Here is a 14,363-nt window from a genome sequence, read left to right as displayed (position 1 = left end):
GAGGAATGGCCTTGTATGAACTGATCTCCAACAGGCCTGTTACAGCTCTCGTTTCTGCCCTGCTTTATTCAATCAGTGTGAGACACAGAAAGAATAACAAAGTGGAGCCTGATGTTTTGTCATTTAATTTGAAAGTCTATTAATACTCCATAACAATAAGGGATAGAACTGTCGAGAGTTTTCATTACCTGATGCACTGTTCATTGATCCTGTTAGCCCTTCAAAACAATCAGTCGCTAAATAAATTCAGTTCATTGGATTACTCAGATATTATCACATTATTGCTTTGTGGAGACATATCACAGCCAAAGCCTCAAGCAGCATCAATAGTGCTTTATTTTGTGGGATTTTCTGCATCCTGACCTCCAAAAAATGCCCACGAGGTATCAAGTTCAAAACAGCTGCTAAATGCTTATCTGCAACAAAGTTCTCTTTTAAATCAGGGGGAGAAACATCTATTAAAGACTCTTGAGACTGATTGGTTGTGATCCAGATACACAGCCAATTCTTTCTCAAGCCCACTTTGAGTCAGGGTCAAAGTTGCTAAGATTAGGAGTGTGTTTGTATGTGATAAGAAATGGTGACCAGTGTCTGAGTATGAACACAAAAAGCCTTGTGCAGCTGACAAATGCTGGTTTTTGCTTCTTTGTTATAGGTGTTCTTTTATCTGAGAGTGTGTTGTTGCTCTGGTGTTAACACAGAAAAAGCCAAGAGTATGATGAACTAGGACTAAAGCTGTATTATGTGCAATGTTTAGGCCCGTTTCCACCAAGCAGTTCAGTTCGGTTCATCTCATTATGGCACACATTTTGTGGCATTTCCATTGACTAATCATAGGACAGATACCCAAAATAACCGAGACGAACTGTCCCATTTTTTGAGACCCTTCCATTGGGGTCCCAAAAAATCAGATCCCTGGAAGGTGGGGCTACAACACTACAGACCAGTGATTGGTCGAAAGAATCATGACTTCCTGTGTGACAGCAGCTGTTGTATTTCTCCTCATGGCACACAGCCTTTTCTGAAACAAAGCTTGGTTGTGCTCTGTATCAAAGATGCCCAGGGAAACCACAAATAAGATAAACTGCTGGATGTCTTCCATTGTTGATCTTTGTTTACTGTGTCTTGTTTTTCTTCTTCATTGGATTTCTTAGCATAGTACACTGTGTCGTGCTGCTATGGTGTCATGCTATTATATAACTGATGCAGCTATCTGCACCCGGCTTACACACCACCTATCACGAGGGGGCAGAGTCAGCTCTCAGTTCTCCAGTCAGCCAGCCTCCACCTCCACAGGGTCCAGGACTGAGCTTCTTCAGCAGTCTGTTCAGTCTTTCTACGAACATCAGGTGAAGTTCTTCCAGTGTAGCATTCATGTCCAGCGTCAGCTCCGTTAGCCATGTCTGTGACTAGCATGATGCTACTGTACCTTCTAGTATTCCCTCTGTTGCTGGGTTAGCACAGCTAGCTCGTCCATCTTATTGGAAATAGATCTTACGTTCCCAATAACGATGGATGGAAGGACAGGTCCATGTCGTCATTTATTAGCTCACACCTGAGTACCAGGACGTCGTCCTCACCTCCTTCTCCTCACCTTGTGGGAAATCATCAGGCCTTGCACCAGTTAGCTGAAGACCAACTACTTGGTAGAAACGGGACTTTTGAGTCCTGGTAAGGTATGAAAATGTCAAAAGAGTGATGAAAGTAATTAGAAACAAACAGAAGAAGAATTAAAGAGCATGGAAGGATAGGAAAGCAGAGACTGGTTTGATGGGACTGAGTCTGGTACATCCCATGTGCTTAATGGTTGAGTGATCCATATGCTGGTGTAATTAATACTGAGGCACAGGGATGAAATATTGATTAGGGTCCTACACTCAGCCTCTGTTTCTACCTCCTACCTTCTTTTCTCTCATTTTAAGACTGAATCCTATCCTTGTTCGGTCAGTATTCACAAATTAGATAAAATGATAGCTTGGTAATCTTCAAAGGAATACGAAATGCTCCCTTGTTATTTTACAATACAATATTGGGCACTACCAGTTCAAACAAGGCAATTTTAGCAGCAAGGAGCTTCCTGTGATGAATATTGCAGCAGGGTTATTATCTGAGAGATCACTCACTGCTTTTTCACTACATGCCCTTGCCTCTTTTTCATCGGACCTTCTGGAAATGTTACTAATAATTTGAGAGCATGAGCCTGCTACATGATAAATAAGTCACACTTGCTTCTTCATCTGGCATGAAGTTTAAGAGTTCAGTAGAGAGACTCTGGCTCATAAACTCTGAGCCCTGAAGATGAAGTCAGAGCTTTTTATTTTGTAAGACCTCCTCCACACACACAGAAAGTTGTGTTGTGAACTGCAGCATGCAGGGCTGAGACAGTAAAAAGTACAGAACGATTATTGTGATCCTCAGGTCTCCTGGACTGAAACTATCCCCTCTCCTTGCTTACACCCCCGACTCCATTACCTATTGATTTCCTCCCCTCAGAAGTGCTCAGCAAGGTCAGAGGAACCTTTTGAAGTCGTCAGCTGTCTCTACTCTGCCTCGGCCTTTGCTCATTCTCCACTGTTTTCTTTCTTATTAGCCTCTTCCTCCTGTGTTTCGCCTCGCTTCGTCAATCATGCATGCTCGTCACGACCCAGCCTACCTGTGTGTATCGAACAAGTTATTCTGATCTCTGGGGAGCTGAGGAGGGGGAGGAGAAGGGGGAAAGTGTGGAGAGGTGCATAAAGGTGCTTATGGGGTGTAAAGCAAAGCGTGCAGCTCATTCCACAGGAGTCTTGCTGTCGACTGACTTGAGCACCGTAGCCACAGGGGATGCGGAGATGGGAAAGAGGAGACAAGCTGTAGTATTCAGCAGCAACTTTGTGTAGGACTAGCAAATGATCTACACGCACACCTAAAATAAGCCATGGTGCTATATTCCCTAGCCTTGATTTGAACTTGTTTTTTCCTGTAAGACTGATTTTTAGTTGTTACTCTAAATCCACAGAAAACAACAAATGAAGTCTGGATGTCTAGAGAAAGTACAGCACTGCTCCTGAGGGAGAAGTTTTAATCAGATGTCAAAATAAGCACCTCAGTGTGGGTTGCAGGTGTCTGTAATTGTAAAAGAGGCAGTAAACAGAGAGTGAGGGCATGTTTATGTGTGCGCTCCTGTGCCTTTTGTTTGTGTGTCATCCAACAGTGGGTTTCAGAGTGAGTTGGCCATGAGTTTCTGATAGCAACAGTCTCACCTGGAGGAAGCAGCTCAGATGCTAGACCCATTCGTTTTCATTTGTTTTATTTTTGCTCAGAAAGCCATCTGTTTTTTTTTTTTTCCTTTTGAGTATGTCAAGAAAAGTTTAGCGAGAGAAGGAGGGAAATTTGGCAGGGATCTTAAGCAATAACCACCAAGAAACAGAAGGATGAGAGAAAGAAGAAGGCTGGGGGACATAAATGTGATAGATTGCACAGGGAGGCAAAGGTGCAGAAATGAATGAGTAATACTTGGTTCTACATCAGTATTTGCATTTGAAAAGAAAGACTCCAGGAACTGAAATACAACAGAAAACCATTTTCTGTATTCACATTGTATTTTTCTCTCTCAGTGTGAGGAGCCAAAATGCTTTTTAATGTCCTACTGTTATGTTGAAGGCATAGGAAATTGAGACAAGGAAATTGTTCAGGGAAATGTGGTGATTTTCAAGTCAAAACAGCAACTTGATGACCTAGGATGACCATAGGTTTGACTACGACAGATAACATGAGCCAATCGCTAGCTTCTATTCCTGCTAGCTAGAATGTTGCTAAAAGCTAAAATAGTTAACATAATACTATTGGATGGTTGGTAATTAACTACTAATGTATGCAAGGAATTGACACCTTAGCAGTGGCATTTTCTCCTGGATGCCAAGGGAAGTCATGCTTCCTCACTTTTTTCAGACTGTAGCTGTGTTTTAATGAAAATTCTCCTTTATAACAGTTTCGATAATTCTTCTGTGTTTCGTCACTGTCATCTCCTCCTTATTTCTCTCCTCTACTAATTGAGCATTTTACGATGTGTAAAACAGCACCCTCCTAAATGTTATGCTGTGAATAAGTGGTGAAAATATGATACTGCACACTGTTGCCTGCAAGGAAGCCAAGCAGAGTTGGCGTCCCTTGGTGAAAAAAAAAGAATGATTAACCAATCAGATGAGGCTGCGGTCATGACACTACTCACCTGTGATTGGCCAAGACCGTGTCAAGGGAAGCCACCCTGTCTTTGGCCTCAAACCAATCAAATGACAGAATCATCATCATCAAGCCACTGAATGAAATCAGCGAGATTAGCACGTTAGCAGTGTGCATGAAGCGGCCGGTTGTGCGTTTGAATGGGCGGTTGAGTAAATTAATAAGACATTTAAGCTAAGTCAAGAGGACAATGTACGTGTGTGAATGAATGACTGAGAGTGGGAGAGTGAAGGGTGTGTGTCGGTGTTCAAAGTAAGTAAAATGAGCGCTCTCTGGGCGCTCTAACAGGTCATTCCGTTACATGAAAAAGCGATATACAATCTGCAACAAAGTCTTTTATGTACCCCACTCCCTAAAACTCATACAGATTAGAGGCTTTGTCTCATTTGGCTTCCTCAAAAAAAAATCCCCACGCCACGCCACTGCACCTTAGCTGTGTAAAATGCAGGCAGGCAGCCTGTCAGTGTTTTGAAGCTGTGCTACTCAACGTCGTTTTAATTTAGGGTATCTGACAAATCCTGGACTGATGCTGACTCAATAAGTAACAAAAAGGGCATGATCTATGCAACAAGTCCTCCAGCCTTTGTTTTACAAGTTCAAACAACATATTTGATAACATATCAGATGTGCTGTGCCAAGCTTTTTCTGTTTAATGTTAAAGTTATTATCTGGACACTTTTTGCCTTTTTATTGACAGAACAGCTGAAGACAGACGAAAGACAGGGGTTGAGAGACAGGGCAGACATACAGCACATGATTGTGGCCAAGAGTCAAACCAGCAACCTCTGCTGGAGGACTGTGGTCTTTGTTCATGGGTGTACACCAGGGTGTAGTTTAACATGCTACGCCTTTATGTCAGGCATCTTTGAACTCTATTAAAGCTAATTTTAATGTTTTCTAGGTTAAAAGGTCCTGAAAACAAATATCTGTTTTGTTAAGCAACATGGTTGGTTAATTTTGCTTGTTTAAACTCGTAGTTTACTGACCAGCTAACAAAATGTTTGCTAAGAATAGGTTACCAGTGAGAATTTGTCTAATAGTATCTAATTAGTTTCTTCAGCTGAATAAATAACCTATTTCCTCTGCATTGTCTCCCAGTCTGTTTTCTTATTTGTGTTGCATTTACAAAAAGGTAGGGCAGGAATTTTCCTAACTTTTTGTTAAACATAACATTTAAACTGGGTTCCTCCTCTTTGGCTCAGTGCTAGCACTAGCTAACACCCACAGCCTCCAATCGTAACTTCATAAACATATTCACCTAACAACCTCCTATAGCATCGTGTTTCTATGCGGGAGGGTTAGTGCCCCCTAACATGGCATGTTAGCATAAGCTAATCACAGGTATTTGATACATACCTGGTTAGCAGAAAGCCAACTTGCATCTTTCTCGGTCCCGTGCTGCTCTCCAAGTGCCCAACAGCAAGTAAAAGTCTCGCCAATCACTTGCGCACTGGGCTGTGATTGGCTGACGTAACCACGCTTACTCTTTGCCCAGAAACATTCTGATACAACCAAAACATCAACATCTTGGCAGAGGAGGAGTTTGAGGCAGACACAGACACTGACACACATTTAGAGGGCAGTAGGAGATGATTGAGCAGGATTATTTCTGTAAAAGTTGACATATTATTTTGTAGGAAAATCCTTGACCCTGCCTTTAAAACCTGGAAAGCATTTGGGAAAGATTACCCCAGCATTCGGGCTTTAGCACCCTGGGAACATGATGAATGGCTAAAAAAGACAGTTACATCTATTTCAAATACTTATATACACTAGCGTCCTGAGAGTTTTCTGTGTTATTTTTCACATATTAGCCCACAGATCCTCTGACATGAGTCTATTAGTACAAGACTCAAAGCTCTGGAAAGGCACTTTTTAACTTTACCCTCTCCTCCACCCTCAATTTGTGCCTTCTAATTAATTTTTCATCTTGTAGCTCAGAAACTACTCAGCTAAAGCTATAAAGGGCCCCACATTCCCTGAAACACACAGCTAAGCACATAAGCTCTATCTTTCCAACCAGCACTGTCTCTCCCACCCACGAATTTCCCTTCATGAGTTTGCCCTTCATGTGACTTTTGAGCTAATTTGGAACACAAACACTGGGTCAGATGAGTCGTGCCAGCAGTAGAAGTGATAATTAGAGTTTGGGGGAGGCAGGATGTGATTGACAAATATCAGAGCAGACTTTTTATCCAAGCCTGCCTTGTAAATGAGAAAAAAAATCCAAGCAGGTCGCATCTTCTGAGGAAAATCTGAAAAATCTCTTCAAAGTTTTGCTCTCTATGTACGAAAACAAAGTAACCAAAAAGGAGAATAATCCTTGGCATGTGGAATAAATAAAAGACAGATTAAAGGGTGATGTTGCCTTTGTTTGTGGCGAGGTGAATTAAAACCAACCCCTCCACAGCAGCGTGCTTTTGTATCTCGTCTTTTATGTGTTGCAACAGCTCAAAGCCGTGTCTGTTTTCCCTCCCTTGATTCTAATGAGTGTGATATACCATGCTAAATGAGCTTTGGGTGGTAAGGGCCTCCGCTGTCCAGGTAAACAAAGGTTTTCCAGACTATAGACCGAGAGATCGGGCTCTATCCCAGCTTCCTCCCGCGTTCAGCGGATTACATTTCATCCTAGAGACGGGTACTCCAAACCCTCGTGGTTGTTATGCTGAGGCCCTCCCCCTTCTCGCTACACATAATCGCAGCAGTTTGAAAGAGCTCATAAATCAGCCTACCACAATATATGGTGGAGGGAAAAATGTGTGCCCCTGGCATTTGAGACGGCACAATGCCAACCTATGAACGGGCCAATTCTACCCTTTGTATTCAGAAGAGAGGGAAAAAAAAACAGAGACTGTTTGGTGGCTCGTTTTGAGATGCCCACTCTCTTTTCTCCCTTTGTGTGTGTATGTGTGTGTGTGGGTTGTTCCAACCTTTTGTTGTTATGTTTTAAATGTTTATGATGCTGTTCTTTCACTGGCATTAGCTTGTAGTCTTATTTAACAAGCATAGTAACAAAGTCTTAGCTGTAATTGGTAGCTTTGGCTCTCTGGTTCCACTAGGCATGATTACAGCAGCAGCAGAAAATCTCATACTAAGACTTATTTACAAGTTTAGGCTTTGCATTATTATGCAAATTAGTATATGGGAATGACACAAGAGTAGTTTTTCAATGGCCAGAGCACAGAGGTCTGAGATGTTGCTGTAATTCACTCTGTTGAGGCTTAATGTTGCACACTGTAAATCCTGACAGCTTTTCTGTTGCCATCAGCTTCAAAAATCTGAGTGCAAATTTATTGACCTAAAGCAAGGTCCTTTTTTTCTGATGTCTTTACTTCTGTCTACCTGCTATCTTGTTTTTCTCCCTCTGCCAGGAAAGATCAATGTGTTTGAGTTAAAACTAAGGGTAAAGTGCTAAACGGAGGATACCAAGCATTGATGTTCTGTGGGCTCGTCACTCAGTCTAGGGCCTGTCCTGGGAGATAAGACCCGTGGCCTGCTTAAGGCTGATCAATGGCAGAATCCATATAAACGCTCTCCCACATGATTTGCTCTCTTTGTCTTTGTCATTAACTTGGTTTCTCCTCCTATCGGGACTTGCCCTGATCCCACCCTTTACTCGTCATACTTCAGAGAATGGAAAGATCAGAAGCGTTACAGAGAAAAATTAACTGGGTAATTAATTGGTGTCTGTAGGAAAGCAGCTGTTTGATTGTTGTCTTGTACAATAAGTACAATAACTGTTTCATACTTTCCTGTTTGGAAACTAATAGAGTGTGTCTGATTTTGAATACTTTGACAACCAGCAGGTTGGGCTAATTTCTTCATAAAACATGTCCTGATGGCTGAACCATCTACAAATCATCCACAAACTAATGTGTATTCTTTTTTTCACTGCCTCCCCTGACCCTCATTCTGTCCTCAGCCAAGGTGAAGTCAAAATGTGCGCCGACGTTTTTCGCCTGTGCTAATGGAGTCCACTGCATCATCGGACGCTTCCGCTGCAACGGCTTTAGCGACTGTCCAGACGAGAGTGACGAAGAGAACTGCAGTGAGTCACACACAAGAACCAATTCCTTTAATAGCTCTCTGACTCATGTCATGGTCACTACAAGTCAGGGCTGTTCAGTGATGTACTGTCCCCCTCTAAGGTCTACACTGCAGGTACTGTACTGCTCATAAAAAGGGAGGTAGAATGAGTAACAAGTATTACCTCCACTCAAGTGAATTTATTTTATACTAGAAAGAAAACATTCAAGGCTTAGACAGCAAATAGATCCACTCATTTTGTGCTTCAAGCCTGTGAAAAGTTATATAACAGGGCTATGAATGTTTTACATGTTACTTCATGGGTCTTAGGGTGTTGAACCAATCTTCAGCTCCCATAGGATACACAGCTACACTATTGACCAGTTATCAGTCACACACACAGTCACACCTACAGGCAGTTCAGAATGACCAATCAAATTGATCAGTATGTTTTTGTACTGTGGGAAAGGGCCAGAATACCCAGAGAGGAAACACGCATCCATGGGGAGAACATGCAAATTCCATGCAAAAAGCCCCATGCTCATCCAGGGAATCAAACCAACAATCCTCTTGCTGTGAGTTAACACCCCTATCCATTGCACCACTGTGCAGTCCCTTTCAGTCAGGGATGCAACAATCCAACTTTTGACCAATACTGATACCAATCCCATACCAGTGTTGAATAATAACGTGCATGCCCTACTGTGGAATAAGACTGGTAATGTTTTGGGTAAAAGGCAAAAAACAAGTATATAGAATTACTAAATTTAATATTAATTTGAATCATAAAATATTTAAATGTTTACCAGCAGTTTAGTTAAAACAGTGCTTCAGGATGTACAGAGATTACTATTCATTTGTAATCTTTTGTACCCTGTGGACTGCTAATGCAGCATAAAAACAAAGTTCTTCATAGCACTGGTTCCCTGGATCAGCATTGTGGATCAGCCCCTTCCCACCAATATCAGTTTCAATGCATCCCTATTTTAAGAGTGTGTTTTTGTTAGATTACAAACTTTCATACACTTCAATTTCCAGTAAAGAGTCAGTTAATCATCAGCTGACGGCACAGCTAACACAGTTTGTTTGGGTTTAGATCAGCTCTTTGTTTCCGTATCCTTGGTCAGAAAGCTCATTCTCCTGTTTTTGTTGTTTTATCCATGTCTGATTGATAGAAGTTTATCATATATGGTTCAAGAATGAGACACACATTATCAGGACAGCTTGTTGGGCTTTTCAGTCAGGGTTTAGGTGTGTGGAAACACCTGTTGTATCTGCAACTCCTACAAACACGTAATTATATGAAATAAAATAATTCAAAGCCAAAAAGTAACTCATTCAGTCAAGAAAATGTATTATTATTATTTTTATTTTTTTCATCTTGCTGGTTTGCCTGATACAGTACAGTAGCGGTACACACTGCCCAATATAACTAGATAAAAAATAGACTCTCTTAAGTTTTAGATTGGCTTTTTTTGGTACCAGGATAATTTATTTTAGTTTTATGTCATGAAGACTGTAAATTTAAAGGACTAAGCATCAATTACAAACCAAGAACAGGTTAACAGAAAGATGCTACTGGGCCTTACTCATTACCTTTCATTTTCCAAAATATCCAGTCACTTTCAAGGTCAATACATACAGTTTATTTGATCAAAGGGCAGAAGTAAATCTTTGATCCAGGTGTGGTCTGCATTATCAGGCATGCAGCTTGTCCCTACATGATCTCATCCCTGCTTTCTCAGTGGGGATCGTGCATCAAGCCAGCCAGTCACCATTGTCTGAGGCTTTGTTAGTAGCCTGGGGGGCCGAACACTCACAAATCTAATCTAGCCATTTAAATGGAGCTTTTCTCCCCGCTCCCAGCTCAGACTGCGTCACTAGTGTGTAATTGTCTGGATCTTCTCACAAGATAATTCTGGCCCATTTTGCAGAAGCTAGACAAAGAGAAAACCACAACGTGTGCTAAAATCAAGTTGTGGTGCTGGGCTGGATTTTTTCTTCTCCCTCTGTAATGTTCCAGTTTGATTTTCATCGGACTCTCCAAATCAAATGAATTTTACAAGCTGCACTGTTTTTAATATTTCATATATCTATGGTACAGTCTCTATTTATATCTAATAACATCCTAATGTAGTGACTTTAGATGTAGCCTCATGTAGAATCAAACTTGACCTTCGACCTCTTCACTGACTCGTCCCCAGCAGGTAACCCACTGGTGTGCTCTGAGGCTCGCTTTAAGTGTCGAAACGGCCACTGTGTTGACCGAAGCTTCTTGTGTAACGGCCAGGACAACTGCCAGGACAACAGTGATGAGGAGCACTGTCTGACGACTGCTGGTGAGTTATCGAGACTTCAGCTGTAAATATAACATGTGTTCAGACGTGGAGACTGGGTGAAGCTGAGGATGGTTTGATGCTTCTGTAAATGGAGCAACCTAGTTAAGGCAGGCAAGAGCTTTACACCTGTCATTCTCACAATCACCTGACAATCGTATCGTTCCAAATTACCACTTTATTTAGGCTGATGGATTTTCTCCCCCACTCTCCTTCTTTCTCTCCCTGTCTCTCATTGCCAGCCTGTAGCACCTCTCCAGTAATCACCTGAAGGCTGTCTCTTGAGGGTTTAAGGTTTTATCTCATCACTCCTCAGAGCAGAAACTCACTGCAAGAGGGGTGAGATCAGGGCCACAACATATTGCAAGTTGTCAGGCTGAACTGTTCCTATTGGTTGTTTCAGTTTGTTAACTGGCAGTGACCTGAAAGTCCTTTACCAAGATGTAACCATAAAAAAGCTGATAATTGTAATTACTCCTGTGTGTTCACTGAACCGCTGCAGCACCAAATTATGAAACGGTAAAGCACCATCGATCAAAAGCTACAACTGCACAGCAACTTTCGTGGTTGAAAAAGTGTGCTAACTATTGGCTGAGGTAGCAGCAGAACTTACACTATAAAGTTATTTAATACCAAACAGTGGCACTGGGATGTTGGAAAAATGCATGTGGCAATACATGTATTCAATAGTAAAGGTAAGGTCTGCAGGAGTTTTCCTAACTTGTTAGTAAACAAAAATTCAGCCTGGGCTCCTCCTCCTGGGCTCAGTGCCAACAGCAGCACACCCACAGCCTCTGACAGTAACTACCTGAGCAAACTCACTAGCCCAGCAACTACCGTAGCATCACATCTCTACATGGGAGAGACTCAAGAGTCGTGCACTGCCTTGTCGTGTTAGCACAAACTAATCATCACTGGTATTTGATACATACCTGGTTAGCAGAAAGCCAACTTGTGTCCCTCTGCGTCCAAGCTGCTCTACTAGTGCCCAAAAGCCAGCTAAAGTTGAGCCAAGCTTCACCCTCATTTAGGAAAAATCCTTATGTGTTTGGCGTTTCGTTTCACTTCATTGTTTTTCTTACTCCATGCTACTTTCACTATGGATACCTTCTTCCAGTCCCTGATTAACATGCAAAGCCATTTGGGCACTGAGCATGCTATGATTGGCTGAGGAAGCCATGCTTACTCTCCGCCCAGAAATGTTCTGATACAACCAAAACATCACATACAGGCAGAGGATAGTGGCCCTTAAATGAGGATTGAGCAGGACTATTCCTGTAAAAGTTGACATTTTATTTTTTAGGGAAATGCTGCAGACTCTACCTTTAAGCAACATGCAGAGGCATTAGAAAAGGAAACAGTATGATAGCTTTTAAGCACATGTACATTTTCTTTTCAAAGCTGAAGATTTTGTGGGTAAATAGGGTAGGTGAATAAGAGGCTGTCAACATCTTTACATATTCATGTAAAGATAAGTGTCCCATTTTGATAGAAGAGCCATTCCCAACCATTTGGAAGAGATAGAAAATGAAAATTATGTCAAAAGCTGCTCAGATGTCCAGATGTTTTTGCATATGTGGGCTGCATGTGTGAAACTGAATTTTTCACCCTGATGTGAGTGACATGAAATGAGATGACTAAAAGCATCCATGATTGAAGAAGGGAATCATAATGTAGTGCCCACCATCACTTTGGACTGTGGCTTCTGCAGCCTGCAAGCAATGTCATGCCCTACTTACTGCGCCACCCACCCACCTCTCATTACTCTCCTCTAATTTGACTCGCCTTGCCTCCTGACACACAAATAAATATTTAAGGATTAACATGAGGACTGCAAAAGTGTCTTTGTACCTTGATTATTGTGAAAACTTACAAATATACCAAATATACAGTATATAAAGAATAAAAGATAAGCTGTACTCAGTCCTTTTAAAGCAAGTTTTGAGAGGGGAAAGAAAAATTTCCCAAGCACTGCAGAAAGTTGAACATGGCATTACTTCGCTGGTTGAAAATAGATGCAGGATCAAAAATTACACCAAATGAGTCAGATAAAGTTTTCTCTCACAATTACAACAAATAGATCTTGAAATAGAAACCCTTATCTCTTTTCCCTTTATTAGCTTCACACAGAGTTCTGACACAACAACAACTCAAAACGGAGCAATTTAGAGATGAGACTGGATGGTAGCTGCTGTCACTTTCATCTGTTGTGATAAACTGCCTTGATTGTTGGAAATATTGGCAGGAGACTTTATAGCAGAATTCAGAATGGGTGGGAGATTTAAGATACAGTATTGAGTTGTTTCATTAAACAGGATCAAGATGATAGAGGAGTTTGAAGATACTGTCACTCAGCCTTTTTTAATATATCTGAAAACCACCCTTCAGGAAGTATATCAAAGCTTTGGATAGATTAGACCTTTATGAGCTGCTATGATTCCTCATGTTACTGATTTGGCACATACAAATACATGTTGGCATATTCAGGGTAATGTACAATTGTGACATATAAAATTGATGGGGATAATAACTTTTCATTGTTAGCAGAAGCACCAGTAGTGTGTTTGATGTCCTTTTGTGTGGGATGTCTTCCTCTCTGGCAGGTACCACTTCACATCTGGCACATTATTCTCATTCCACTGGCAGCTTCACTTCTCAAACAGCTATGACACAACCATCAGCTTCTGTCAACACTTCAGCTCTACCTCTACAGGCATGAATTCTACCCGCAGTTCAACCCTGAAATTTATATAACTCTAAGTAAATGTCACCAAATGTGGATGACTATCTGTGTTTCCTTTGTTATAAAAGCTGTGAATCCTTATTCTTCAGCTGCTGTTCCACTCACTCACTCAGTCACTCAAAAAAACATGACACACACAGCAGGTGCCCAAAGTGCTGTACTGAACAACACACAATGCACTGAATTCAGCTGACCTGATCAGACTAAAACTTGTGGAGAAAGAGAAGGAGGAAGAGGAGGCCTTTGCTGCTAGAGTATGGTCCCTTATTAGAAAAGGACTGTCAGAAGACCCATGTCAGAGGATCTGACAGGCCTGGAAGCTATGAAGTGGCTGAGGAGGTCAGCCTCTCAGTGCTTAAAAAACAAAAAGCAGAACCTGAAAATCAATCCTAAAGCAAAATGGACGCCAGTGAAGAGAGGCTAAAATGGGGATGACATGCTCTTTCTTCTTCTTGCTAGTTGGAAGCCTAGCTGCAGCGTTTTGGACCAGTTGCAGAGCGGAAAGGGACAACTGCCTGATCCTGGTACACAGGGAGTTGCAATGATTAAGCCAGGAAAAGATAAAAGCATAGATTCGTTTTTATAAATCAGTGAAAGGGGAGATCGGTTGTATGATGGTTTGAAACTAAGGCAGAGCCAAACATCAGTGACAGGGTCTCTTGAGATAAATATGTGTATGGGTTACACAAGTTGTTGTTGACCTGTATGATTGCTTTCGAAAAGTTCAAATAAGACCCTCTTTAACTTTTTCTCTTTCAGTTGGAGGGCCATTCAGCTGTTAGTGTCCAAGCACTGGTTAAAACAATAGTTGGCAAAATGTCTGTTGAAAGTATCAAATCATTAACGAACAACACAATAGAGAGCAGGGCTGTGTCCACAAGGCACTTAATTGCATGTTTTTTATTCAGACAAATACGATCCAATGTTTCAGGCACTCAGCGTCCTATGTGCAAAAACACCCTGCTTCAGCTAATTTTAGGTGCTAGGCCTCCAGCAATCCCGACTAATCAGAATCCATGGCGCAGGACTGTTGTCAT

The 14,363-nt window shown here is 41.6% G+C and overlaps 1 protein-coding gene across 2 annotated transcripts in view; it reads left to right on the top strand.

Moving 5' to 3' along the window:
* Positions 1–14,363, top strand: part of ldlrad3 (low density lipoprotein receptor class A domain containing 3) — a 110,111-nt gene that overhangs the window by 52,912 nt on the left and 42,836 nt on the right. Inside the window, exons 3-4 of one of the 2 annotated variants that reach the window (XM_074677688.1) lie at positions 8,144–8,269; positions 10,455–10,586. In XM_074677688.1, the coding sequence (XP_074533789.1) occupies positions 8,144–8,269; positions 10,455–10,586 (258 nt within the window). Of the gene's footprint in view, positions 1–8,143; positions 8,270–10,451; positions 10,587–14,363 lie in introns of both variants that reach the window. The other variant, XM_074677687.1, reaches the window with a different exon arrangement.

Source organism: Halichoeres trimaculatus, unplaced genomic scaffold (assembly GCF_033239565.1).
Source record: "Halichoeres trimaculatus isolate MK-OKI-2021-1 unplaced genomic scaffold, fHalTri1.1 fHalTri1_scaffold_10, whole genome shotgun sequence".
Taxonomy (NCBI): domain Eukaryota; kingdom Metazoa; phylum Chordata; class Actinopteri; order Labriformes; family Labridae; genus Halichoeres; species Halichoeres trimaculatus.
This window is presented reverse-complemented; position numbering and strand designations above follow the sequence as displayed.